We start from the raw sequence: 27,742 nt of genomic DNA on the forward strand, positions 1-27,742 counted from the left end.
ACGTGGATAGTTTAACTTTTCATTTAATTATGAAATTCTTTGGAAAGGATGCTTTGAAATACTTGATGATCATCCTCACTCAAAATAACAAGGGAGGAAATTCAACACTGAATCAACTCATCAAAGACTGTGGACAGAGGCAACTTCGACTAAACCTGGAAGAAAATGTTGTTTCCGCCTCTGATCTCAAGGAGTTGGTCAAAGAAATTGAAAACGTAGTGTACAAAAACAAGGGACAATATTTAAACTTTACAGAATGGACTGATCTTGAGGTCGAACCCGCGTGCCCAAAACGGTCTTTAACTATGGTATTATATGGGATGCACGAAGATCGAAAGACGTCAGCAGGCAATGCCATTCTGGGAGATCAACTGTTTGGTCCATCTGGCAACTCCTTTGAGTGTGTTAAGAGGGAGGCACAAGTGGGACAATATTGGGTGACTGTGGTGAAACTACCTGCCTTGCATGGAAAACAACGGGAGGCAGCAATGACGGAATCACTCAGGTGTCTCTCCCTCTGTGATCCAGACGGTATCAATGCCTTTATTCAGGTTCTACCTTTAGATCCCGCAGGTGAGGAAGACAAGAAAGAATTAGAGGCCATCCAGAAGGTTTTTGGCTGCAGAGTTGAGGACTTCACAATGATTCTTTTGACTTCAGAGACAAAGCTCCCAGTAACTACAAGGTTTCTAAAGCAAAACCTCGACATCCAGCAGCTGCTTGCACTCTGTGGTCGGAGATACAACATCCTCAACATCATGGACAAGCAGCAAGTGTCTGAGGTGTTGCATGCTGTGGAAAACATGAAACATGCGTGCGACAGAGGATTCACAAAATATATGCTTCCCAACCCTGTGCCGATGAAAAGAAGTGTGTCTTTTTTAACAAAGAAGGAAATGCATAAAATGCAGAGCACCATTTCTAATAGATGTTATCAGATGCTGCCAGCTGTAGAATCTGTGAGGGAGGAGTCACATTGTAATTGGATGATGGAAAGTAGAGAATGTCTCAGGATGGTGCTGATTGGGAAGACTGGTTCTGGAAAGAGTGCTACTGGCAACACCATTTTGGGGAAAGAATGTTTCTCTTCTAGAATGGCCCAAAATTCAGTGACTGAGGTTTGCCAAAAAGAAACAGGGGAAACTGTTGGACGGACTGTCACTATTGTCGACACCCCCGGCTTGTTTGACACAACTCTATCTCATGATGGCGTGAAAGAGGAGCTTGTGAAATGTGTCTCGATGTTGGCTCCTGGACCTCATGTGTTCTTATTAGTGCTGCGGTTGGGCCGTTTAACACAAGAGGAAAAAGATGCTGTGCAGCTCATCAAGATGTTTTTTGGTGAAACGTCAAAAGACTTCATCATTGTTGTGTTCACAAGAGGAGATGAATTGGGGAACCAAACAATAGACAGTTACATTGAAGAAGACAAACAGGGTTTTCTCAAAAAGCTGTTGAATGAAATTGGGTGGCGATACGAGGTCTTCAATAACAAAGATCGCAACAATCACTATCAAGTCAGCCAGCTGCTGCACAAGGTTGACTCAATGGTGAAAAAGAATGGTGATAAATATTACACCACAGAGATGTTCAGAAAGGCAAATGAAGCCATACAAAAGGAAATGGTGAAGATCATGAAGGAAAAGGAGCCAGAAATACAGAAGGAGCTGGAGGAGAAACTTCAAGAAGAAATGGGAGAAAGTGTGGCACGACGAATGCGCTACTTTGAGCAAGATCAAGTTCAGGGAGCCAAACTCATTAAAGAAAAGCAGGCACAGATAAAGACTGAGGAAGAAAATCAAAATAGAGAAAGAGAAAGGAGAGAAGAAGAGGCAAAGAACATAGAAAGGAATGACTCAGTGGCGCATTTTGAGTGGGAAAGAAAACTTAAATATCTAGACGGAAAACTATGTGGACATGACCAAAAGATCGATGAACGGAATAAAATAGACTTGGGACAAAAGCGAGATGCTTGGGAGAAGGAGAGACAAAAATGGTGGCAGGAAAGATATGACGAAGAGGAGCGGAGAAGACAGGAAGAGCAAAATCATTTGAGACAGCTCAGAGAAGAATACGAGGCGGAAATCCAATTATATGAAACCAAAAGACGAGATGAGACCAGAATCAGGAGAGAACTGAAGGAAAAAGAGTTGAGAGACTATCAGAAGAACTTAAAGGAGATAAGATCAAAACATGAAGAGGAAGCCAGAAGACAAGCTGAGCAATGTAATGACTTCCAAAAAGTATACATCAATGTTCTTTCAAATGAGATGAATAATTACGCAGATGAATTTGTTGCTCTGAAGGAGATGCAAAGAGAAGAAAGGACAACTATGGTACGACAACTATGCAAAATAAAACCATACCAAAGAAACTATGACAAACTGGAGAAAGCACAACAGCAAGAACTGATGAAACTGTACCGGAGATATCTTGACAGTGCGACTCAGAACATAGAAATAAAGAAGCTGAAGAAAAAACACGAGGAAGAAATGAATGAATGGATACGGGAACATGTGAGAAAAGCCACGGAAAGCAAGCAATGTTCCATTTTATGAGATGTTCCATTTTCACCTCAGTGTTTGATGCAAATCTGTGCAACGTTGTTCATGTCATCCATCCATGGGATTTTAATCAAGCTCGCCTAAAGACTGTGCTCCCCAGATTCTATCAACATGTAAAGTGCCCAACCAGAGGGAAAACACACCTGACCATGTTTCCTCAACCATTGAAAAATCTTACAGAGCAACCCTCCCCCCTCCCCCACATAGGACAATCCGACCACCTCTCCCTGCTCCTCATTCCGACCTACACCCCCCTCAGAAAACAAACTACCCGACCACAACAAACAACAGAACCTGGCCTGATGATGCCCTCCCTCAGCTACAGGACTGTTTTGCTTGTACAGACTGGAGCGTCTTTGAACAACAGGACCTGGAGGCTCGCACTGAGACTGTGATGTTTTACATTAAGACCTGTGTAGAAAATGTCACAGTGGACAAACGCATCCGCGTCTTTCCAAACAGGAAACCCTGGATGACAAACGAAATCCAGGGTTTGATAAGAACTCGGAACTCTGCCTTCAGGTCAGGTGACACAGCTCTGTACAGCGCTGCCAGAGCCAACATGAGGAGAGGCATCCAACGTGCCAAGGAGGCCTACAGGAGGAAGATCGAGGGATTCCTCACGGACAATAACCCCCGACAGGTGTGGACAGGCATCCAAGCCCTCACCAACTACGAAGGCCAGAGCCCAACGACCAGCAGCAGCAGCGGCAAGCTGGCAGAGGAGCTAAACAGCTTCCTCGCCCGCTTTGAGACCACCTCTCACCTGAACACAGTGCCACCTTATGACTCCAGCGACCCCCAGCTCGCTCTCCAGGAGCATGAGGTGAGGAGAACATTGAGAGCAGTGAACCGGATGGCGTCCCGGGAGCGGTGGTCAAAGCGTGTGCAGAGCAGCTGTCAGGGGTCTTCACCAAGCTGTTCAGCCTCTCCCTGGCGCACGCCACCGTCCCGCCACGTCTGAAGGCTGCCACCGTCATCCCCATCCCCAAAACACCCACCATAGACAGCCTCAACGACTACAGACCCGTAGCTCTCACGCCTGTATTCATTAAGTGTTTTGAGTGGCTCGTCTCGGCGCACATTAGAGACATCCTTCCTCCTTCCCTTGATCCCCACCAGTTCGCTGACGGTAAATACTGGTTTTACCGCAATAACTTCATACTTGATCTGTCCTTTCTTTGTATTGTACTTTTGCAACTTTACTGTTTTTGCTCTGTGCAGAGCCTGCTTAATTTCATTGCATCGCCGTGTGTAATGACAATAAAGTGATATTCTATTCTAAAATATGTCTATAAGAAGAAGCTAAAGGAGATAATATCGAAACATGAAGAGGACGCCAGAAGACAAGCTGAGCAATGTAATGACTTCCGAAATGTATACATCAATGATCTTTCAACTGAGATGGATAAGTACGTGAATGAATTTGTTCCTCTGAAGGAGATGCAAAGAGAAGAAAGGGAGACTGCGGTACGACAACTATGCGCAATAAAACCATACCAAAGAAACTATGACAACCTGGAGAAAGCACAAGAGCGAGGACTGATTGCACTGAAGCAGCGAAATCTTCACAATGCGACTGATATATATATCGAACATAGAAATAAAGAAGCTGAAGAAAAAACATGAAGAAATGAATGAATGGATACAGAAACGTGAGGAAAGTCACGGAAGACAAGAACTGTTCCATTTTATGAGTTGTTCATGTCATCCATCCATGAAATGTTAATTGAAGTTATGTTGATTGACAATGATGATTGTCAGATGGATGAGTGATGTCGAGCAATGTAACTTATGTAAATGTCTGCATATAGTGAAATAAAATGTTTGAATTATTTTGGTGCGTATTTTTGGTCAGACGTCTGATTTTATATAGATACAAACACACACACACAAAGAATGGCTTGAAGTTTTGGATGACAAATGTCAACCTAATGCATTAAATCATTCGAGTCGTTCTTACCTGTACTGTACGACCATCATGTTCTGCTCCCCACAGTGTCTGGCGCAGCGAATATACCTCATCCAGCTGGACTTACTGGGATCATTACCATCAATAAAGTGCTGCAACGTCCCCTCTGCGTCATAAATCTGGAACACACGTGTAGAATAGAAAACAGAACTGCATTACTTATGCATTAAAACCGCGACCAAAAAGAGCAGGGAAACATTTCAGACATTTAAAAAAAAAAGAGAGAGAGATAATAGGTGATACGATTCTGAAGCTTATTGCTAAGATGCTAAGAGGGAAGAGGCAAAGGTATGAATGATGACACCATGACTTGTTCTGCAAGAACACCACAGTAGCTTTTTGTCCCGTCAAACAATTCTGTATTTATTATATCAGATGGAGATTAAATTTTCTTCATTTTAGCATTTTTCAAACTGCTAAAGTATAGTCAGGAAAATCCATCATCATTTACCAGTTGAATTGCTCAACGGAAACAAGATTGCAATGCTCCTCTTAGACAGGGTGTTTGACTGTACCTGTACTGTAATACATACTACTGTTTGACTGTACTTGTACTCTAACATTCTATCTAATAAATATATTCATCATCATCAAATGCAGCTCAAATAAAAATAAATAAATCTGGTTTATTTGAAATGTTTTAAAGTAAGTCCTGCTAATAAATAAATTAGTCCTTATCCACAGTCAAGCAGAAGCAGTGAATATTACAGGCAGGCTGGGTGTTAAACGTTATACAAAACTGATTTACCGGTACATCTGCTTAAAAGCCTCCCTGTGCCTCCTGCCAACGTCTCAAGCATTTAAAAAAAAAAAAAGAGGTTCTGAGGTTTGAAAGTGCAGAGCGACAGAGGAAAGAAAGCAAATGACACATGAGGCATAAATTTGAGAGATAAACCAAACAAATCTGCTTCTAGGAGGAAGGATTTCTTTTTTAGCTATTGCTGTTGTAGCAGCGCATAAAGATGACAATGCCCAACAAAGCAGAGACATTGACGGATCATGAGTTCCTGAAGACGAAGTGCATGAATTTTTTATTTTTCCCTTATAAGATTACAAAAACTATTATTTCCATCCATCCATTCATTCATCCATTCATTCATCCATCTCATCTTCTGCCGCTTAATCCAAATCTGGGTCACGGTTACGCTGGAGCCTGTCCCACCTGGGCAAGTCGCCGGTTCATCGTAGGGCCCCATTTTATTTTATTTAATTTTTAGTAATATTAAAACTGAATGGTCAGACTGCCTTGAATGACTTTTATTTTGATGATCTCACAGCAGCTGTTTGTTAGGGGGCTCTAACACAACATTTATACCAGAAGAAAGAAATTAGCAGGATGTAAACAGTAACACATCCCATCCAGCTGGCCAATCAGTGAACTTTAGATTTTTTGAACTGAGCCATTTATTTTAATTTTCCTGTGAGGTAACAAGGTATAGTAAACCCTAGAATGACACTGTGTGGAGCCCATAACCCTGCAGAGGCCCAACAGGCCGACTCACATCTGTGTTCTGTGTATCCGTGTTCACTATTAATCCATCCCTCCATCTATCCCTGGAGGTGCAGCCTGACTGTATTGAGGAGGTGTTGAGTGGTTTATAAGGTGATGACCTGAGCCAATAGCTGTGATATCTGCTGTCCATACAGCCAACAAACAATCAATGCAGTAAATGACTGCAAGAATAAAAGGAAAGCCTCCTGGCAGACTTCCACTGAACTGTTGTCTCATTGAGCTTATAACGGAATTTAGATTTATTTATTATATCCAAAATGTGTAAAGCTTGTCTTTTTTCTTCATATATTTAGCTCCAGTCAAGATTTTAAATTACATCCTAAATACAGTGTTGCTGTGTCTCTGAATTGTCTTTATCAAAGTTACACAAGCATACTACTGTTGTACATGCTTTCAAGTCACTAATGATGAGGGTGAAGATTGTAGCTTTAATTGTTGCGTGTATCACTTTAACATGATCTTAGGAGCAAAGAGATTTTCAAGTGCAAGCAGAAATGTACAAATTACCTCTGAAACATTTGTCCTCTTCAAGGATGAAGGAAAGTAAATTAATTAAAAGTTCATCTCTCTGCAGCACTTTGGGTTTGTTTTTTTGGACCGGTTGTAGGACCAATGTGAGAATTAATTTTAGGTTTGGTGAGGGGATGAGAAAAGATGCTTATGTTTGTTGGGTTGTTATAAGTAAAGCAGTATGAACGTGTGTGTTTTACCCGGCAGCATGTAATGAGACTCCTGCACTCTGCTGTTGTTCAAAGCTTTTGTTACTGTCAGTCGTTTGTCACTGACATCTATTTAAAACAAATCACGGCACGTTTAATAGCCTCCCGCATCGTTTTGTTCCACTTTCCTCTGCACTAACATGGGTTTTGCTTTCCAAAATAGTGAAAGCGCCCAAGGGTGGGCCTGACACAGTAAAGAAGAATGGGTTTTGGGGGGGGGGGGGGGGCTTTAACAGTTGTTCGAGCTCTCTGTTATTTTCAACTAGTTAAGCCATTTCTTTAATCTGAAGCACTGCACAAAGGTCACTTAGTTTACGGAGTTGTTGAAGAGATTTAAAGGCTCAGTAATTTTCATTTTTAGCTGAAGTTAGTTTTGCTCAATGTATTCTGAACTGATGTTAATAGCAAAACACTCAGAGAGCGCAAACCTTCGCCAAGCAGCTCATTCCCCTTCTAATTGGATTTACACCATCCACATGGTGATCTGGATCATCAACAAAATGTTCTAAATTGTTCTTGGTATCTTTATGCACCAAGTGAATCAGAGTTGATGTGTATTTTCAACAGATTTTAGAATCTGAAAGTGGGTGTTGGACCCAAGAATAGTTTTTATTTTAATAAAAATCAAACCACAAATATACGTTAATGAAATATAATATTAGACAGCTAGGCACCTAAAAAAAAAATGTTTAACACAAAAACACAGACTACACAAAAGACCTAACGCGAAAAGGAGAACAGGCTGGTTGTCCATGGAAACAAATAAAAAATCACTGCCAAACAAAACAACAATATCAAAGGGCCAAAAGAAAATACTCAGAGGAACATAGACACATAGAATGGGAGGATACTAATGAAACTAATGAAACAGAGAGGATGCTCTGGCAGAGAACTGTCCAGACTAGAGGCAGGTCCAAAGAGGCAGGAGCTGATTAGGTGAGACGTGTAACAGGTGCGTCTCGTTCAGTTCAACGATGCCTCCGCAGCTGTGCAGCGGCAGAAATCAACCTGCAGCAAAAGTCAGTCACCATAGCAACCCTCACAAATGGGGTTTTAATGTTAAAATAAAATAAAATAAAAATTCCTGACCTTATCCTGGATCAGATCCAGAAGATCGGACCCCTTTACTCCAATGTTTCTTCCAATCCCCTGTGCGATAAGCTGAGGTTGGGTTTTAAACTTTATCGACAGCATTGCCTGTGCGTGATCCTCTGCAGACTGTACAGTAAAATCTCTCAAACCGCGGTGAACTGGAGCCTCTCCGAGCAGCAGCTGGTTTCTAACTTGATGCTGTTCTGTCAAAGACATCTTGGCTGCCTGTGTTTATCGGATCTATCGCTGCAAAATTCCATCTGCAAGACAAATGGCCAGATCTAACGTGTTGTTTAGTTCAGCAACGAGAAAATGTTGAAAACACTGCCAGGCTGTCAACTTCAGTTCACGGCTCTGGCCGTCATTTTTCGTTCGGAACACAATAATCATGACAAGACTTGATGGGGTTTTTTTTTGTACAACTCGAGTTTCTTAAAGCTGAATAAATTACCCTTGTTTAACCTCTGGTTTGTCCGGGACAGATGACCCTTCCAGCACTGCACTGCTTTATATTCACACTCTGAGACCACACATTAAATGCACTGCTGCTGGAGGAGATGAGGGTTCAGAGCTGTCTCAAAAAGAACTTCAGCAATGTGCTTGTTTGGTGTTAATCTAAGGCAGCAAATTATTATTATTATCTGGGAGTTAATTTATGAAATAATCAATCATTAAATATTTGAAACAAATGTTACTGGGTAGAAAATATTAAAACCTTTAATGTGGACTTCAAGCAGCTTCCCGGCAGCTGATCTGGAGAAGTTGATATTTATAATATGTAAATTATTTTTTTGTCTCGGCAGACATTAATGACATCCTTTGAAAGACCAATTAATTTTCAAATATTTAATTATATTATGAATTATTAGCCAGGACTGATAAACAGCATAAAGACCATTTTAGAAAATCTCAATTCTAATTTGAATTCCTCCAGAGGATTCCTCCTTTCTTATCATAGGCGATGCTAACCCTCTGCCTTTCCCCTGTAAATCCTCTTTGCAGCCTTGCCAGGTCCACAGTGTCTGACTGACAGTCAGCAGCCTCGTCTACACCTGCTATGCTGCTAGACCTGTAGTTGGCAATGAAATATTTGTCTGTGAGCTTCCTGCTTTGTGGTGCATTTTTCTCTCCTTCCTGACTCCAACAGGCAAAGTGTATGCTAATATGTGAACTTGTTAAATGCATTTTACGTTTTGGACTGAGGCAGCTATACCTGTTTTCATTTCTGTGTTAAATTGATATAACAGCTTCATATTTACTGCACAGATGTGAGAGCTTGTCATGCAAGCCTCTGCAAGAGCATGACTTTGTTTTCAGAATGTAGAATTCGTTATTCGTTTGAATATAACTAATAATTAATTTGTATTTAAACGCAGAAAAAGAAGATTGAAAACAAACTCCATAGTCGATGTAATAACAGGGTGAGATGGCAGAAGTTGTATAGGTCTCGAGGTTAAACCACAGATAATGTAATTGTTCAAAGTTTTATTCACACCATATTCAGTCATTTTGTTTAGTTGGTCATTCCCTTCTGTGTCACTGAATCATATATAGGATAATAACACAAGGTACGTAATGTGAGAAAATATTACCAATGTAATACATTTGTTAAATGTTCTTGCTTCAAGATGGCTGAAGGTGGGCACGTTAGGCAGAGATGATATACTTGAGGACAACTTGGAGTAGCTTTGCTTTCTTTCTGCTTACTTCTGAATGATAGGTGTGTTGAGCAGTCTGCACAACTTCAACTGGCAAGTGTGTGATTGTGTATGTGTATGTGCGCGTTTGTCTGAGACAAAGTGTGTCTGAAATTTGCAGACAGTGTTTTGACCTTTTGACCTTTTTCTGGACCAAAACAGATGCTGCAGTTTAGCTATCAGTTAAAAACTCTTAGCTGAATCTCTAAAGCAACTCTGGCATGCAAATGGATTCCTCACCATCAGAAGACAGCCTGTGTTAAACGTGTTTATCACTTGGGGTGTGACGTGTGCGTGCCAGAAAGTCACTAATGCAGCTGTAACTTATCATTTCTAAAGGTGTTCTGACACACAAACATTTAATTTAAGAGCACACACCCAAGCACACACATCAGTGCATACTTACGCGGATAAATCCAAAAAGACAACTCACGGCATGTCATCAATGGGACATATTTTAGATTCAGACAGCATTAGGAACACAATAAAAATGCAGGAAATGACAGCAGAGGACACTTGTTCCTGCCAAGTTCTGTGAAATTCTGTATGTGCACAAATTCCCTGCTGCACACAAGTATCATTACTTTACAGTTCACAGATATACAGGCCATATCCTGCACAAATAAACATGATGAGTTTATTAATCATCTCAATATCCTGCATTACAGGCTAGAATCGGCCGGATATTTAGAAAATCACAAAATAATAGCAGCTTTCACCTTTACAAAAGCGATTCATTTATAAATATAGAGTTACAAAGCAGAGCAACAAGAAACATATCCAACTTGTGTTCAGTAAGACTATAATAATAATGCATTGGATTTATGTGCCGCTTTTCTAGACACTCAAAGACGCTTTACATTGTGCATTATTCATTCACTCCATACTTGGTGGTGGTGAAGCTACTATCGTAGCCACAGCTGCCCTCGGGCAGACTGACAGAAGGCAGGCTGCCAATTGGCGCCACTACTGACATTCACTCGCTCACTACATTCACACAGGCAAAGTGGGTGAAGTGTCTTGCCCAAGAACACAACAACAGCAAACACATGTGCCGATGCCGGTAATCGAACCACCGACCTCTCGATCATAGGGCGACCCGCTCAACCTGGGAGCCTCTGGGAGCCTTTATTTATTTATTATTTATTTATTTGAGATCTTTTTATATGAAAACATTTCAGAGAGTTCAGCTGACCATTCAGACATTTTCTCAGGTTATGTATTTATTTCAATTTGAAATGTGAGATGGCATGTGAAGATTCAGAATTTCCAATTTTCTGTTTAAGGAGGCAAATCCATATATTTAAGAGATATCCCACAACAATGTTAACCCAAGAAAATGCTATGCTTTCTGTGTTTAAAAAAAACAATTACATGTATATATGCAAAACATATATTTCAATTAATTGACATTGTTGTCAATATATGCAGTGTGAGATTAAGAACGCTTTGTTTACACAAAACTCACACAATTGAAATCAATTATAAACAAGGGGATCTGCGAACATGGCAGCCTGTGTAATCCTCTGCAGAACAGGTCAGTGTAATGTAAAAAGCAGCGCATTCAGGCACCTCGCGGACACACAATATGTGTATTAAGCATCAGTCATGCCGCACACAGCGGCAACAGGAAGTCAGTCTGTTCCCGCAGCATATAGGATTGTGTTCTGTGGTTTCTGATTGGTTGCCACAGCAATATATTGCAACACAACAGCTTGTTTGTTCTTCAATATATAACATGTTTAGATGCTAAATAACAACTCATCAGAGTAAAAAAAACAAGGCCCTGCTATTGCTCTAACTTAATCTTCTACTTCTCTACGAAACACATTGTCTTCTTCCTTTTCTTTTTCAGTCTCAATCCTGTAAAACTACTCCTGAAAGACAATCAATGCTTGCACACTTCTGTTCTACAGCTAATCAATGCAACTCTACTCATTCTACTGTTATCTGCTCCGTTGATCAACCTTCGTCTCTTCCTCCTCCTCAGCTTACCAAAGTCTTCCTCTTGCAGGTGGTGGCTCAAACTATGTGAAAAGAAAACTGACTTACCTTTGAAATAAATGGCTATCAACTATACTGGGTTTGTATGGGGATAAATGCTAACCAGAAGCATCCTTGAGCTATAATGACTTTGATTACCAGCTGTATGAGTATAAAGCTCCTAATCTCTGTCCAATATCATCAGTGTCATTGACCAGATGGATGCTTGTTCACTGTGAATTCTTTGGCCTATACTCAGTTCACGCATGGACCTTCCATTCGGGAGCTGTTCAGATCAACTGAAGTTCGGTTCAGTACTTTCTTGTCCTTCCTTTTCTATATTTGAATCTTCAGTTTCATCCTACCACTCTTCCTCCCTCCTAAGATTCCTCATTCCTCCAATATCCTAACAGAGAGAGAGCAAGGGGGAAAAAAAGCCTTTTTCGCTAACACTCTCTGTACCCATGTGATTTTCTTGTCTGTCGTCACTCAGGATTTTAAATCTTCTGTAACCACAGAATGGATTCATGGTCGACTTGTCAGACGAAATGAAATGAAGGTTAAATAAAAGCAAAATAAAGACAGACTCCTTCTCATTCATCCTCTCACTGATGTGTTGTTATTCAGTCTTTTAGATCTTTTCATTCCCTCAAACACAAACTTGTCATTGCGGACTCTATTTTTCAGCAGTAAGCCTCATAAACTCTGCTGCCACCATCGTGCCCAAGAGCAACAGTTTAGGCCTCCACCCAGTCAGTAAGAGCTGCTGCACCAGCTTTCAATTAGCAACAGCCCACTCATAAATCAGGCTGGTAATAATCGTTCAGAGAAACGGATAATATTTGGATAGCCGACACTGATTCACCTCGTGGTCAACGGCAGCCAATTCCTGTCTAAAGGCAGAACTACAACAGCACTTTCTCACACTGCGAGCAGGATCATACACCACCGCCGCCACCAACCAGCTGGCTGATGTACCTTAACCCAGCGGTCACCAACCTTTTTCCTGTCTCAGGCCGGGCAATTTTTTTGCGAACAGAGAGGTAATTAAATAAAAAAATGAGGAATCTAACCACTAAACTTTATATTATGCACTGGAAATATCTATTAAACAATTATGACACTAATATTTAGTCACCATAATTGCTTCTGTCCTTCATGTTTTAAAGTTCTTGTCTTTTAATACAGGGTTCTTGGTCTCTATGTGTTGAAGCAGTTTTCAAGGCTTCGTTGCCTGGTTTTCTAGCTTGTCTCCACATATCATGCAGAGCAGAATTGGTGCATGAGTCACCTGTTGATAAACCCGTATTTTAACTCTGACTCCTGGTTTGTCTGTTGAAAGTTGTCGGCTCCTCTTCTTCCTCCTCAGTTGGCCTTTTCCCCTTTGCAAAGAAGCTCTAAAAGACGTTGTTGTTTTTTGTACTAATTTTTGCTAGTTTAGAGCTTTAATTTTATCGGAAAAATGTTACGTTGGAGAAAATCCAGTCATTTTTCAAAATAAAACACCTTTTAGACTCTAATAATCGATACAACGGAAGTTTCAATGACCCATCGCCCTGAGGGCCCACAGTCGAAAGAGGTTGGCTTTGGGCTCAATGCATGCAGTGTCAGGTAAAGAAAGAGAACTGGTGCTGACTCACACCCAGATCTTGATTCAGACTGGAATGGAAATATGGGACAGGAAGTCACAGTGTAAACTCAATATTAGCATTAACATTAAACATGCCTGTACATTGACTTGTACAATTGTTACGACTGAATAAGAAACTGGAAAATAATGAAAATTGGAAATATTAAGGATTTAGATGCTTTGGTCATAGACATGAATGGCTAACAAATGGTACATAAAATGTTGATTTGCCATAAATGTCCTAATTCTTATGGTTTCATCCATGTACGTTATGACAGAGGAGCTAAACTTGTGCTTTTATACAGGACACAAAGGTTGTAAAAAACGATGAATACATTCAGTTCTTCTGTCCCCCCCGTCTGAAAGTGTCTACTTGGTCTCGAACAATCATAGCGATAAACTGAGTTCTGACAGGCAACCAGAGATGGGTTCAAACCTATGATGCAAAGGAACCTCCAAACTGTTTGCACTGCAGCTTAACACAGCATGCAGGAGAGGAAACAACCTGGCTCTATCGCAGTGTAAAAACACTCTGGTCAAACATTCTGCTGCATTACGAGGGGACTACACTCACACACACACACACACACACACACGCACGTTGTGTTATTCTAGCAGCAAGGTCCTGATGGAAAACCCCAGTCTTTGTTCTGAAGCCCCTGCTGCTACCAAGCCTGCGGGGTGATGTCACACAGAGAGGAGGAATGAACTGAGTTAACTCACCTCACTGAGTGGGTTTAACTAAACAGCGGCAGGATGAGTGGTGGTTTATAGCAGCCACAGTCTGACCTTTTAGTCACATGATCTCCTGGGATCTAGGATCTAGGAAGGTCCCCCCCCCGAATGGCATCTCTGGTCCATGTTGGTCCCAGGTGAGGTCACTGCCACTAAATGCTGTAACAGGTTGGATTTTACAATGTAAGTGATCCAGAATTCACGACAGTGTCCAGAGCAACTTTAAAATTGATTCAATTGTTTGCCGGCCCTCGATCTGGCTCTACTCAAAATGCATTTGTAAATTTTTACATAATCCAGCAACAGACAACTGGCCAAAACGCCAAAAACAAGCACAACATCCCAGAACCTGCTGACCTGCTGTGAACTCTGTTCACATCAACAACCAAGTCTCACTGTCTCCACGAGCCTTAAGTTCTTAAGACCCCTCAGATAAACTCAAACCCACCGAACTGCTGCATCAGATCAGCGTGGCGGCCACTGCTTCGATCCAGCAAATCGCTACGCAGCAAGGAAACCTAAACATGTAATCTGGCATTAAACCATTGACGACTGTATAAACTGATGATGTAAATTGGTGATGGGATGCTTTAATCAAACCCAGAGTGCAGGCTGTTTCACGAGCCTTAAAGAATGACATCAGTCAAGAAAACATTACCGCGGAGACTGGAAACCGCTGAAAACACAAAGTCGATGGAAATTCAGCAGGGAATACGGTGGGAAAATGATGATTGACAGAGGGCCAAACACAAACGGACAAAGAAACAGGCGGGTCAAGACGGACAACAGTGATTCAGTTAGAAGGAGCAGACAAGGAAAATAGGTTTATCTGTTTTGAGACACTGAAAGCTTGGATACTGACATGTGTTTTGGATTTTTTTTTTCTCAACCCTCAAGTGTCTCATCAATGTCCCAAACCAACAAAATATTTTGTCTCAAACTGTGCAACTGAAGTTTTCCTTTCTTTGCTGCTCTGAAGTTATGATGTTTGGGGCTGTTTTCACTGCTTCTGGACTGACAGCTCTTCCAGTCTCAGATCTGTCCAAGAAAAAAACTAAAAACACCTCTTGTTAAACCCCAGAGGACGAGGTCAGAGCTGTGACTTCGGGGCCTTTCTCATGTTTTCACAGCACATTCTCTTCAATCAGGACAACCTACAGGGTCAGACAAGGGAGGCCACCGGCTTGAATCATCAGGAAAACCCAGCCGGGGAGAAAACGAGAATCTAGGCTGAGTGTTGATATTTATTATAATGTGGCTTCATTATTGTACAAGTCAGAAGTTCTCGGCCTTTAATGGAGACCAGTATTCCCACCATGGTAGACTTTTGTTGGCACGCGTCACGCGGATATTACTGCTTCGTTTGAATATGCATTTCACATTCAAGGCCATTGTCTGACCATTAGATCATCGCACCGGTATCTGTTTGATGTCTGTACCCAGCTCGTGGTAAGCGAGTCGGTTTTCCAGTCAGCACAGCAGGTGCAGTGATGGTTTCTGGAAGCAGTTGAAGAAATACAAAGCTGTGTATACAGCTGCGTGACGAGGACTTGTCTGAATGGACTTAGCTGCTTTGGCTCGCTCTCTTTAGTGTACCTTGCGGTTTTTCAATGACACTTGTTTAAATCACAAGATGTGTGTGACGTTTGGACCCAGGACAGCTTTAGGGAACATTACTTGAGATTGACTGGCATTGTCACAAGAGCTTTTTTCTTTTGCTTACCCTAAATACTTCCAATTTTCTATCTTGTAGTTCACTGCTTTCTTTTCTTTTCTTTAATGATTCTTGCATCCTTCCATCAGTTTCTTTATTTCTGAAGAATGCATGAATCTGTTCTGTACTTTGGATACCGGAGGACATTCTATAAATTATTACCGAACCTAAGTGAAACGTTAATTACTGGACAGGAAAGCATGCTTTAAAAAATATTTATATTTCACCTATCTTTTGCTTTTGTGATGAAAATGTTTTTTTTTTTATTACTGGCTGTATTTTTTTATGTAACACAATATTTAACATTTAGTTCCCCAGATTTAGGATAAAATCTTAAAAATTCTTGTTTTGAGTGCCAATTAAAACAAATAATTTAACCTACAAAGATATTAAACATAAAAACAGAGTGATGTGGTTCAAAAGGTTATATCGTGGTAAAATAGACAAAAGCTCCAGGTCCGTTAATAAAACAATGATTCCTCCATGAACTCACACACTGAGCTCCACTTCAGAGGCAATCAATTTGTCGAGCAGAAAAATACTGCAGCACCGGAAAAGTCTCCACAGTTCCACTGAGCTGTAACGGTAAGTGTCTTAATTAAAACTGACCCTTCCTGAACACCATAGACAACATGACACAAGCGCCTTGATTGGATATAGGACAAATATCTCTTCCTGTTTTAGGGCCATCAATAAAAGAGTTTAACGTCCAGTGAGTTTTAATGGAATCGGTGTGAAAAGCTGCTTCATCAATACGACTAATGACCGGTTTTATCCCACCATCTGATAATCTGCCCAGGGTTCTAGGAAGGCTTTCTGACCGGCGTTCCTCCAGGGCTTCAAAAGCTGGTTAAGGCATCATAACAGGGCCGTATATGACAATACTGTCCATCAATTTGGACATATTAAATTGTATACCAAATAATCTCAAATGGAAAAAGTTGTGTTTACTGTAAAAAATATATATATATATATATCAATAACAATATTAAGGTAAATAAAAATTGGATTATGATAATCCAGGACCATGGCATTTTCTGATATGTTATTCTTTAAATGATTCAACTATTGTTGTTTATGTCTGTGTAAGTTCTCAGTCATCCAGGTCACATTCTTCGTTTTTGCGCTTCGTGATTTATTGTTGATTATTATCAGTGCTGCAAATATCAATATTCTCAATATTTAAAATCAATTTCAAAAGAAGTACAGAAAAAATAAGAAGAAGACGAAGTAATCCCCGCAAATCTTGAACCTCATTGAATAATATTTGTCACTAATTAATGTTTTGCTCGGGAATAAATTGTAAATTGATGAAACCAGTCTAAATGTGGCTTGCGAGTCAGCATTGAATTTAACAAATGATTTTGAAACACTTTAAAAGGCCGAAGGCACCCAATCAACTTCCTTCACGTTGCTACAATCTTCTAAATCTAAATCTAAATCTAAATCTTCAAATTATTGGAGAAGACTAAATGCTGTTTCACTGATGAATGTGATCAGCAGGCCAGAATCTAAACTGACATTACATGTGTGTGCAATGTAGAGCCTGAATCAGACAAAACAATCAAAAACAGATGACTAAAATCCTACCGTCATTGAACTCAACTCTTTCATGTTCTCAGTTTGAAGCATAAATAATTGCTTCTGCTGGACCATCAACCACTGACCCCCTTCAGCACCCCCTTCCCCCCCTCAGCCTATTTTGACCCACTCCTCCCTGCGACTCATCTCTACCCCCTCCTCCCCCAACCCATTTCTACCCCCTCCCCTCCTGATGTCCTGCTGCAGTCACCAACAGAGAGAGTGATGTCCCCTCAACCGACGTCTGACTGGCCGTTACCAGCCTGGTCACAAAGGACTCATCTATCCCCCTGTCCCTTAGTAGCCACCCCCCCATCTCTCTCCCTCTCCCTCTCTCTCTCTCTAATACTAATGCAGCTGTTTATAGCCACATTGACTTTCTCCTGCAACTGTATATAAATACAATCTGCTCTGATCAATGGACGGAGAGGTGACATGATGCTGCACAGAGACACACACAGGCACACGCAGAAACATATAGTATGTGCACAAAAATAGCCAGTACAGTATAATTACTGAAATTAATGCAACTTAAATTATTTGAAACTGCCTAGAGTCATAAAATGTCTCCTTGCAGCCTGCAATGATGTATGAATAAATCAGCACTGGCTCTTATTTGCTATTAATACCAACTTAATACTTTGATTTCAGGACAATGATTTAAAAGCTTTTTCCATGTTTTAAATTCAACAAAACAGACATTTCTGCGTTCTCTAAGAAAAACAACAATGTGCCCTGACACATTGTTGTTGTGTAGAGAGACTTGTTTTTCAGAGACTTCTCTGGGAGGGGAGATAATATTTATAATGATATAATGTGTCACATTAAAGGCACAAGGAGGGAGGTGAGCTACTATTATTTCGGATGGCTTTCAAACATGTACAACTACAGCTGACATCTTTAAGCTCCTTGGACACAACAGAATATGAACTATAGCACCCATAAGTCTGCACCAGCCACGCCCCCTTTACCTCCCACAGGTGTCTGGAGTTCCTTAATGCTCCAGACTGCAGTTTGTCCAGCAGCAGAGGGACTCCCTGAAACGGGCCGATCCAAGTTCCCTGTGGGATCCTCTGGGCTGCACAGATCCCATAGCCCAGACCAGGAACTGTGCTGGTGCAGAGACACACCTGCACACACAACGCAAAGCATATGATGCATTTGGTAAAACTCTCTATCAGCATTTATATATATCTACACCATGTATGCTAAAATATGTGAAAGAATACATTCATTACTTGTATTTGATTACTTCTTATTTTAATACTACTTATTTCCAACAAATAGGTGCACAGTGGATAGCACTGCTTCACAGCAAGAAGGTCGCAGGTTCAAATCCAACCTGTGACCTTCTGTGAGGAGTTTGCATGTTCTCCCCTTGTGTCTGTGTGAATTCTCTCCGGGTTCGCCGGCTTCCTCCCAACACCAAAAACATCCAAGTTAGGTGAATAAAGTTACACTAAATTGTCCGTAGGTGTGAGTGTGTGTGAATGATAGTCTTTCTGTGGGTGGCGCTGCGGTGAACTGGCAGCTTGTGCAAGGTGTACCCCGCCTCTTGCCCGTTCAGTGCTGTGATAGGCTCCAGTAGATCCCACAAAAAGAAAACGAATGAATGAATGAATGGTATCATTCATTCATTCATTCATTTTCTTTCATTTTCATTTTAAATATAGTTTCCTATCATAAGATAAAATGATTTAAATACCTAATTTCTGGATAATATTATGTGGATATTGCAGTGATAATTAAATGGTAAACATTAATGTGATGTAATGAAATACAAATGTTTAACAAAATCTTTTTTTTTTTCCGGTTTGATGATTATTGCAGGAGATTTTGCTCCTGACAAACATCCATAATATAAATAGTTATTTTTTTTATATGACATAATGAAAGCTGCTTTGAAAATATCCATCCATCCACCATTCTATTTCTAAAATCATTTAGTCTACGTCAGGTCACGAGAACATCCAGACTCTACGGAGAAAGGCTCTGGAGTCAAACCCAAAAACAATATTGTCCTTATTAATTGTTAATTATGTGATTAAAATGACCTAAAAACAATGTCAATTCCAATATTCACTCATGGGCACAACCAAAACATTTCATGCTGACATCCCGGCAGGCAGCCTCACCTCTCTGGGCAGGTCTCTGAGCCAATCAGGGACGTCCGGCAAGGTAACAGGTGCGGCTGCGCTGCTGGTGCCGACAAGTCGACGCAGGGAGTGAAGAGGACCGTGCATTGGACACTCGCCGTTCCTGTTGTCTGCACACATGTCACAACCTAGAGGTGCAGGAAGAGATTTGTTATAGACTTTAATATAAATCTATGTGTATATATAAAAATATATACAGTATATACAACATTTACATTTACATTTACTTTATGATTCCTTGTAATCACGCTCTGATTTTTGTCAAATCTCTTGGTGTTTTATTTTTTTCATTCGTTTTATGGACCTTTGTTTGTGATGTGCCTGCATCTGATACAGGTCTTTCAATTCAAGATGATTTCAGACAATAAAAGTAGAAATGACTTTGACTTTTAGACAATATTATATTTAAGAAGGTGTCACCAATATATTGACATGAAAATATTTTGAGAAGAAAAAAAGATTTGCCATTTTTATATGAAACCGTATACAGCACAGTTAGAGTGATTGCTGGGATTAAACAAATTTCATCATTTCTGGAGAGTTGTGTACTTTCTGAGAATGATCAGTCACTACGCAGAGTGATATCCTGAAGAGGGAACATGACAGTTAAACAATTAATACAATTTGAAGAACCATTTTTGTTCCTAGCACATATTAAATAACATTTTGCCGAGATGGAACGGTGAATTTAAAGAAACAAGGAAAATCAGCGAAAGATAGTAATAATGGAGTCAATTTTAAGTACTCCTGAAAAAAGTGCATATGAGAAAAAGTCCTCTCTGCTCTCGGTTTTTTCCAGAATAAATGTGGCGAGCAGCGTATTTCTGGGAATTAGCAAGTGCCAACATTTGCTCAGAGATGCAGTCTGACAGTAATGGATGTTAATTTACTGTAGCAACATAATGAGATATTATTATCTGGGCACAAATCTCCCACAGAGCCACATGGAGTGGAGAGGAGAGAACAGGATGTTATCTTTTTTTTTTTAAAGAAAATTTCATGTTTTTCCCAAAATTCAATATCCGCCTTTTAAGAGAGGGACGGCTGCTTTTACGCCATGATTGATAAAAGTGAATTAAACCATGTTATGGTTATTTATAAAACCACAAAATGTAAAACAGGTTCGTAAGTTAATGGGATATTTTCACCAAGTTGAATTCTACATGATCTGGGACTTTAAATAGCTGTAATTATTTTTTTTTTATTGTAGTTTAGATAGTTTAGTTTATTTTGCAATTTGTTCGCGATTTAAAAAAGAATATATAAATGTTTTCACCTGTTAGCGTCTCGGCTAGGCAAACCACACCCTGATCACAACTTAATTCATAAATGTGACCCAGGAAAGAATGTTTCTTTTCACGTAACATTTGGAAAAAGACATAAATACCGGGTCATAGTCAGGAATACCTTGTGGCATGATTCAGTCTCTGTGCAGTCTCTGTACATTTGTTGCATATACTTACCCATACTGCATACCGTACTTTTTGTCACTACAACAAGCGTTTAAATGAAGTTTCCACTTGCACAAAAACCTCTGTTCTTCAGCGTTACGTCAGAAAAGCCCGTTCAGACACGGAGTTAACATGCACAATCGACACAGAAGGGCCATGTTGGGAATTATGGGACTTGATCCCTGTACCTGCTCTCTGGAGGCAACAGTGCTGACCACTACGCCATCATGTCATTCAGATCAGCGTGTCCATCAAGAGAATAAAAATGGATCCTGCCATATGCTCCCACTCTACGTCATCATCATTCAATCTTCCTCTTCAACACAAGGAACGCATCTGTGCTGATGAGCCGGGATCGTCCATGCACAGTGATGGATGTAGGGTAAAAGCTAATGTTACTGTTAGTTGTGCGCTGCTGCTTAATTGCTGTCTTTTCTTCAGCAGAACTATTTCCTTTTTCCTTCTCTCTTCTCCTCCACTGATGAACTGGCTGTGAACTTATTATGGGGTGCTCTCCTCGCCGGCCGTCATTCAAACTCAGTATTCTGTTACATCCATTGCCAGTGTTTAGACAGCTCCACTCTTCCTCTGATCTCTGAGCGCCGGACACCGTTTCCAGTTAAAACGTCTGCAAGCACTTTGTGCTATTTTATCAACACAAAATTGGGATTTTGTGTTTTAAGTGCATCCTTCTCACGATCTTAAACATTTTCATCCCCACACCTTGATCATCTGCCTGATAAACATATCAGGAATCTAAATTCTCAAGCATGGAGACTTGGAAGTGCTTCTTTCCATGTCTACATTTGATCCTGACTGACTCCAATCCAGAGCAATTAGTTTCACAATAAAATACAGCTTGTGTCACTTCCTGACTTGCCGCAAACTCCTGGCCCTCGTAACAAAGCCATCACACATAATAGATGTTGTGACGAAGACCTGCATTTGTTTCCAAACAGCTGTGAGTCCAGATGAGGACAGACCACACAGTGAGGCTTCCCAATGGCCGAAGCATTTTAACCTCTTTCAGCTTGTAGTCTTGGTTTCTTTGTTTGGTCACAGTGTTGTCAGTGGCAAAAGTTATATCCCTGTAGTAGTGGGAAGCACTGTTGCCTCACAGCTAGAAGGTACTCGGTTCAAGTCATATGTCTTTTGAGTTTGAACATTGTCTGCATGGGTTCTCTCCGGGTTCTCCATTTTTCCTCCCACGCCCCAAAAACATGCAATTTAGGTGAATCGATCACCCCAGATTGTCCATAGATGTGAGTGTGTTCGTTCGTGGTTGTTTGTCCTTCATGCAATCCTGTGATTCACTGGCGACATGTCCAGGGTGTACCCCGCCCCTCTCACCTGTAGTCAGCTGGGATAGGCTCCAGCAACACCCGTGGCCCGCAAGGCAAATAAAGCGGCCGAGAAAATGACTGAATGACTAATTCTAACCTTTTCCCTCTCTGGGGCTTAAAATGTTTCAAGTTAACTTTCTATTGTCTTGCAAAAATAGAGAGAGAAAAAAAAGGAGAGACAATCTAATGACAGTGGATGATTTGTAGGCTACTTTGGAGATTTTTGATTTTTATGTTTGATAAATATGATGATATAAATAGATAATTAAAACCACAAAGCTGCTCCTATTCCTAATATGTTGAACTTTTGCAATACATGGATTGTAAGAACTAACTCTATTCTCATTGTTCTTTGAGGCCATCACAAACAAGTAAGTGCTAATCCACCAATCCACAGCCACGAACTAATATCTGCACAATATAATTATATAAATAAACTCTTTCACACACACAAAAGTCTGTTTATCCATCACTCTGCACATGCAGCTGTACAACAGGCAGCAAAAGGGCAATCGTGGAAAGGAGACAAACTACATTAGAGATGCATGAAGATCATCAGCTACGGTAACATGTTAAAGTTAGCTTTCATTAGGGATGCACAATATGGATTTCCTTTCATCTGCTAGAGATGCTCAGAGACCACTTCCTGTGATGCTAATAAAACAAAATCCTGGCCATGGCAAGCAAGTTCAACATACATATATATCATAACGACGTCCCAAACCACGGGTCCTTACAGGACAAGCTGTGTAAGTCGGCTGAAGCCACAGAACCAAGAACAGATCTGAATCAGTTCCCCTCCGTCTTCACCCTTTAAGTTAATCCAAGCTTGCATTTCTGTGTTACATGACAGGAAGCATCGTCTCAAACACAGGTATAAGATACACACGCACATCGATGAATGAGAACAACGTCACTTCCCAAGGGTTGTTTCATGTGTGGGTTCTTCCACATAAAGTATAAAGCTCCTTGTGCTGTCATCACACTACTGAGACATGGAGTTAGTACTGCTTATGTCGTCTTTCATTCTGGAAGAACTTCAAGTCTGACAAAAATTACACCCAATTATTTCATAGTGACATCATCAGGGTTCTATAAGCCTGGCCTTGGAGACCACAAATTCAAAACAGGAAGTCCATGTTAGAAAGTGGAGGCTTGGAGTGTGAAGGTGATGGGAGTTCACCAGGGAGACAATCAAAGCGTCACCCCTTAGAATCCAGTGTTGTTGGAGTTCGTCCCTCGAAAGAAGACCTTCAAAGGTCCAAATAAAGACATTTTGAAATGAATTTGCATACATTACTTCTACTCTTTATGTTAACTCCTTACACTTATAGTTAAATTGTTATTTGAAGCCTCCTCCTTTCAATTAGATGACATTAGAATTTGTAGTTTTTCATTAAATAATAAAATCAACTTGGTTTTCGTGTGAAAATATTTGGTTATCACTTTGAAAAATTTGTTTATTTGCAACTCAAGAATACAAATGTATTCTCACATCAATAAGCCTCAGAAATTTAGCAACAAATGTTATTGGAATACATTGATTGGAATGTAAATATGAAAGCATTCAGAGATGTGGAAGATAATAACATTAAACTGAACAATAATTTATAATAATTACAAAATCTATGATCGATTTCCGTCAACTAATAATTATATTTCGATAGTTTTGACAATTTAGGTTTCCGTGTATTTACTATTATTATTATTATTATTAATTTTATTATTAGAGATTGGCGTAATTAATAATCGAGGTCGGACTGCAACATATGAGGGAGCGTTTGCGTGACTGCTCTATATCCCTGACACCACCACCCCCCAACACACACACACATGCGCGCGCGCACACACGCACCCCAGAGACCTCAATACGGCGTGTTGGGATGATAAATAGCGGCCCTGTGGCCGGTGGATCGATCCCCCTTCTCTCTCTCTCTCTCTCTCTCTCTCTCTCTCTCTCTCTTCCACAAACACAAAACTATATACGGCAATTAATTCCTGCGTGTCCCCCCATCCCTCATCGGCCCTGCCGGCGCGTATCGACGCAGATTACTGCTGATGGTCCGTTTTATCACCGCAGCGAGGAACGCTCAAACACACACACACACACACACACACACACCCGAGCGCACACACGCGTAATCCACTTGTGTTTAGAATCGCTGTCATAACGGCCGAAACCAAAAACAGCGGCAGACACTTTATGATCAAAGTTACGACGTCACAGTGAACAACTTCATTTAATGTCTCAGAAGTAAGACGGAGCAGAAACATGCAGCCAGTCAGCCTTCGCGGCTTTACGGAATACTATTGGTCCCAAAAATAAACCGGGGGAGATAATACTTCAATAAAAAAAATTTAAATACTAAAATCACATAAGAGAGCTAAATAATACAAAGACCAATGTCTGCAAATAATAAAACATTACAAATTAGAGCAGACTCATATCAAACAACCCGCTGGTTAGGAAGATATATATGAGCTTTAATAACCGTCACCGCATTTATTATAAGGCCGTTAAAAATGCACACAAGTAGAGTCAATATTTATGTATTTTTTAATGTCCAAACAAAATATAATATAATATAATATAATATAAATTATATTATATTATATTATATGTGGAAAATTGACAAACTACATTGTTTAAATAAATATCTTGAATAAACAGATAATTATACTAAATAAAAGAAAGACATTTTAAAATAAAGGAATCCAGTATCCTGCACCTGCTGGAATTTTCTATTGACGCTTGAGGAACCGCTTGAGGTATATTAAAATAACAAAAAGAAATAACAAATAAAACCACTACAAGATAAGTAAATACTATTTTGGCCTATCCGTGTTAAGAAGTAGAAATATTTCCCAAGTTGTCTGGGGTGGGTTTTGCAGCTTGAGCAACCCCCCCCCCCCCGAAACAGGACGGACTTGCTCTGATCCCACGTTGCGCAGCGGGAAGTGCAGAAACTGCCGGTAACTTCTGTTCTAACTGCGACACTGTTTGACGTCAACCATTAACCGGCGCTGAGTTTGGGCTCTGATGGTTTGAGGCCTTTTTTCTGCGTAACGACGAGACGTTACGCACCGCAGAACCTTCTCGAAGAAGTGTTGACAGTGTGGCGTGCATGTATCTGGGAGTGCGCGTGATTTTTACGCATGATTATGCTCAGTCGATCCCCCCCCCCCCCCCATACACACACACACACACACACACACACACACACACAGAATGTATAGGCTCTAATGGGTTGTTCGTAAAAATTCTGAAAATAGAACAGTGGCGCTAAAAAAAAAAAAAATCCGGAGAAGAGAAGAAAATTATACAATATAATTGTCCAATTTAATTTGCTTAGTTTAAATTGCAGAAAACACTGCTGAAGGGAAACGAATGTGCATTGATCAATCCCATTTGATCAGAGTTTATGAGCGATTAATTAGCAACAGGGTAAGCGTAAAACTTAATTTCTATTTCCTCTTTAGCCTGAATGAATTCTGTTAAATATTAACCTGAGCAGCAGCCTTGCTGTAGCTGTCTGAATGTTTGAACCAAGGCCAGACTGCTGACCTTTAACCCGTGACCATCCACCCTGACCCTCCCTGATGGAGCTCCGACTGTCCATTACTACAGCTGTCAAAACTGCAACATTTGACAAGCCCACAGAAATGTATTGTCAAAAAAACACCTTTTGCTTAATTTTTTTTTATTTCATGAAACAATAATTTTGTTTTTCTTTTTAATATTTTAAGTTGATGGGGAAGAAAATCATTAATTTATTTCTCACCTGAGTGAATGTTTATGGCCTGGCAGTAATTATATAGAACTTTCTTAGATAGCAAGAATAATAATAAACGCACGCACGCACACACACACACACACACACATAAATTGTGATGAATTAGCAGGTCTACATGACACCTTCCTTAAGATTAATTTTAATTTATAAAAAAAAAAAAAAAATTTACTCAGCAATAAACGCTCACAATTGTTTCTGATACATTTAGAAAATTATGATAGAAATATGCAACTGCAATCATTAAATTAGTCTTGAGCTACTACAAGTCAGATAATTTAATGTCTTTGCAGAAATACACATGACAGACTCATCAACTCCAAGTAAAAATCATCAGAAAATTCTGAGATAATTAGAAATATTGCAAATCAAAACTGCACAAGGTCAGTTTGCTGTTCAGGTTGCCTCATGTGTTTCAGAGGGATTCTGCACAGTCAGCATCGGGTTTACTTGCGGTGGTCATTTTCCTCTAATTTACGGTCATCTCTCCTTCATCCAAGTTAGTATAAAGTGACAGCAGTGAAAATGCAAGCTGTGTATGTGTGTGTGTGCGTGTGTGTGTGTCTACGTACGGTTGTTGACCTCTCCGGTGTGGTTGCTCAGTGGGATGATCTCCATTCTTTGCTGTCCATACAGATAGTAGTCCAGCTCCTCAGATGTCAGCCTGAACCTGGTCATCACTCCTTTACCCCCCTCCTCGACGCCTCCGATATTGGCGCTCCTCACGCTGGATGACACCACACCAACCCCCCCAGAGCTCTGCTCTTTGGCCTGGTGGAGCAGCCCCACAGCTGTGTTGTGACGCTGCTGGTTCTCAGGGGGCACAACCACCACCAGGTCTCCCCCTCCTCCTCCTCCTCCTCCTCCTCCTCCAGCTCCGGGTCCTCCAGGCCCGGCACATACTGGGGCCAATGCTTGACCGAAGAGTGCGATCTGCTGGGGTACAGGCAGGTGGGAGATCCCTGCTGAGGTGGAGATGGAGATGGAGGAGGACGTGGTGAGGGCTGCTACCGCCGCTACTGCTGCTGCTGAGGAAGCATCTGAGGAGGAAGATGTAGAGGAAGAAGAGGAGGATGTGCAATGTGTGGAGGCCAGGAGGTGGCTGTGCAGGCGGGATGGGCGCAGGCTGTCCACAGGGATGGAGAGGCGGTCAGGTGGGGCCGGTGGCGCCAGAGGAGCCTTCAGCTGCGCCTGAGGGAAGAGCTGTTGCCAGTGCTGCAGGTAGGACGGGTCCACCTTCAAGAAGGCCGAGCCGCTTGGGTCGCCTGGCTTCAGCATGGCTGACCGCCGGCTGCTTGGAGGAGAGATCAGAGAGGATGAGGTGTCAGTCATCAGCATCAGAATGCACGGAGGTCAAGACAGGATGAAGACATGATGAAGGAGCACAGAGGGTCCAATCTGTTCACCGTGTGTTTGATTTATATTTGGAGGAGCTAACCCAAACACAAGACGCGCAACAGCAGAGTCAGAATCACAACAAAACACGTGGAAGGCAGAAAATGGATCTAGAGGCCAAGTAATATTTGAGAAATTCTATTGTAGCACTCAAACGTGAAATAAAAAATATTTTCCATGATTATTACTCAGACTATGACTTAAAAAAGGCTTTTTTTTGTTTTGTGTTTTTTGTGTACAGCTGAGACACATTGCTCTGAGTTGAGCCTGGTTTTTACTTTTTGGTTTTACATACAGAAAATATCTCAGAGATGTTACTTTATCTTGAAACATGCTGTTTGTTACGTCCCCGTTTTCTCCATTGTGATCATGTCAATACTCAAAATGTTGAGCTTAGTGCTTTCTG

General features: G+C 40.8%; 2 protein-coding genes across 2 annotated transcripts in view; one reads left to right on the forward strand and one right to left on the reverse strand.

The window, feature by feature from the left end:
- prdm6 (PR domain containing 6) overlaps positions 1 to 27,219 on the reverse strand; it is a 61,214-nt gene extending 33,995 nt beyond the window's left edge. The window contains exons 1-5 of the mRNA XM_068738806.1: positions 26,776 to 27,219; positions 26,514 to 26,634; positions 19,336 to 19,484; positions 18,172 to 18,330; positions 4,528 to 4,655 (exon numbers count right to left, since the gene is read on the reverse strand). Coding sequence (XP_068594907.1) covers positions 4,528 to 4,655; positions 18,172 to 18,330; positions 19,336 to 19,484; positions 26,514 to 26,634; positions 26,776 to 27,219 — 1,001 coding nt within the window. The remainder of the gene's footprint in view (positions 1 to 4,527; positions 4,656 to 18,171; positions 18,331 to 19,335; positions 19,485 to 26,513; positions 26,635 to 26,775) is intronic.
- Positions 306 to 2,902, forward strand: LOC137917994 (uncharacterized). The gene has a single exon (XM_068760737.1). It carries the CDS (start codon positions 306 to 308, stop codon positions 2,556 to 2,558), a length of 2,253 nt encoding a protein of 750 aa, XP_068616838.1. The 3' UTR covers positions 2,559 to 2,902.
- Positions 27,220 to 27,742: the final 523 nt, after the last annotated feature.

This window comes from Brachionichthys hirsutus, chromosome 4 (genome assembly GCF_040956055.1).
Source record: "Brachionichthys hirsutus isolate HB-005 chromosome 4, CSIRO-AGI_Bhir_v1, whole genome shotgun sequence".
Lineage (NCBI taxonomy): Eukaryota > Metazoa > Chordata > Actinopteri > Lophiiformes > Brachionichthyidae > Brachionichthys > Brachionichthys hirsutus.

Bases quoted from the DNA above. Each gene is read 5' to 3' on its own strand.
- LOC137917994 (XM_068760737.1), top strand. From the start codon at position 306: ATGGTATTATATGGGATGCACGAAGATCGAAAGACGTCAGCAGGCAAT.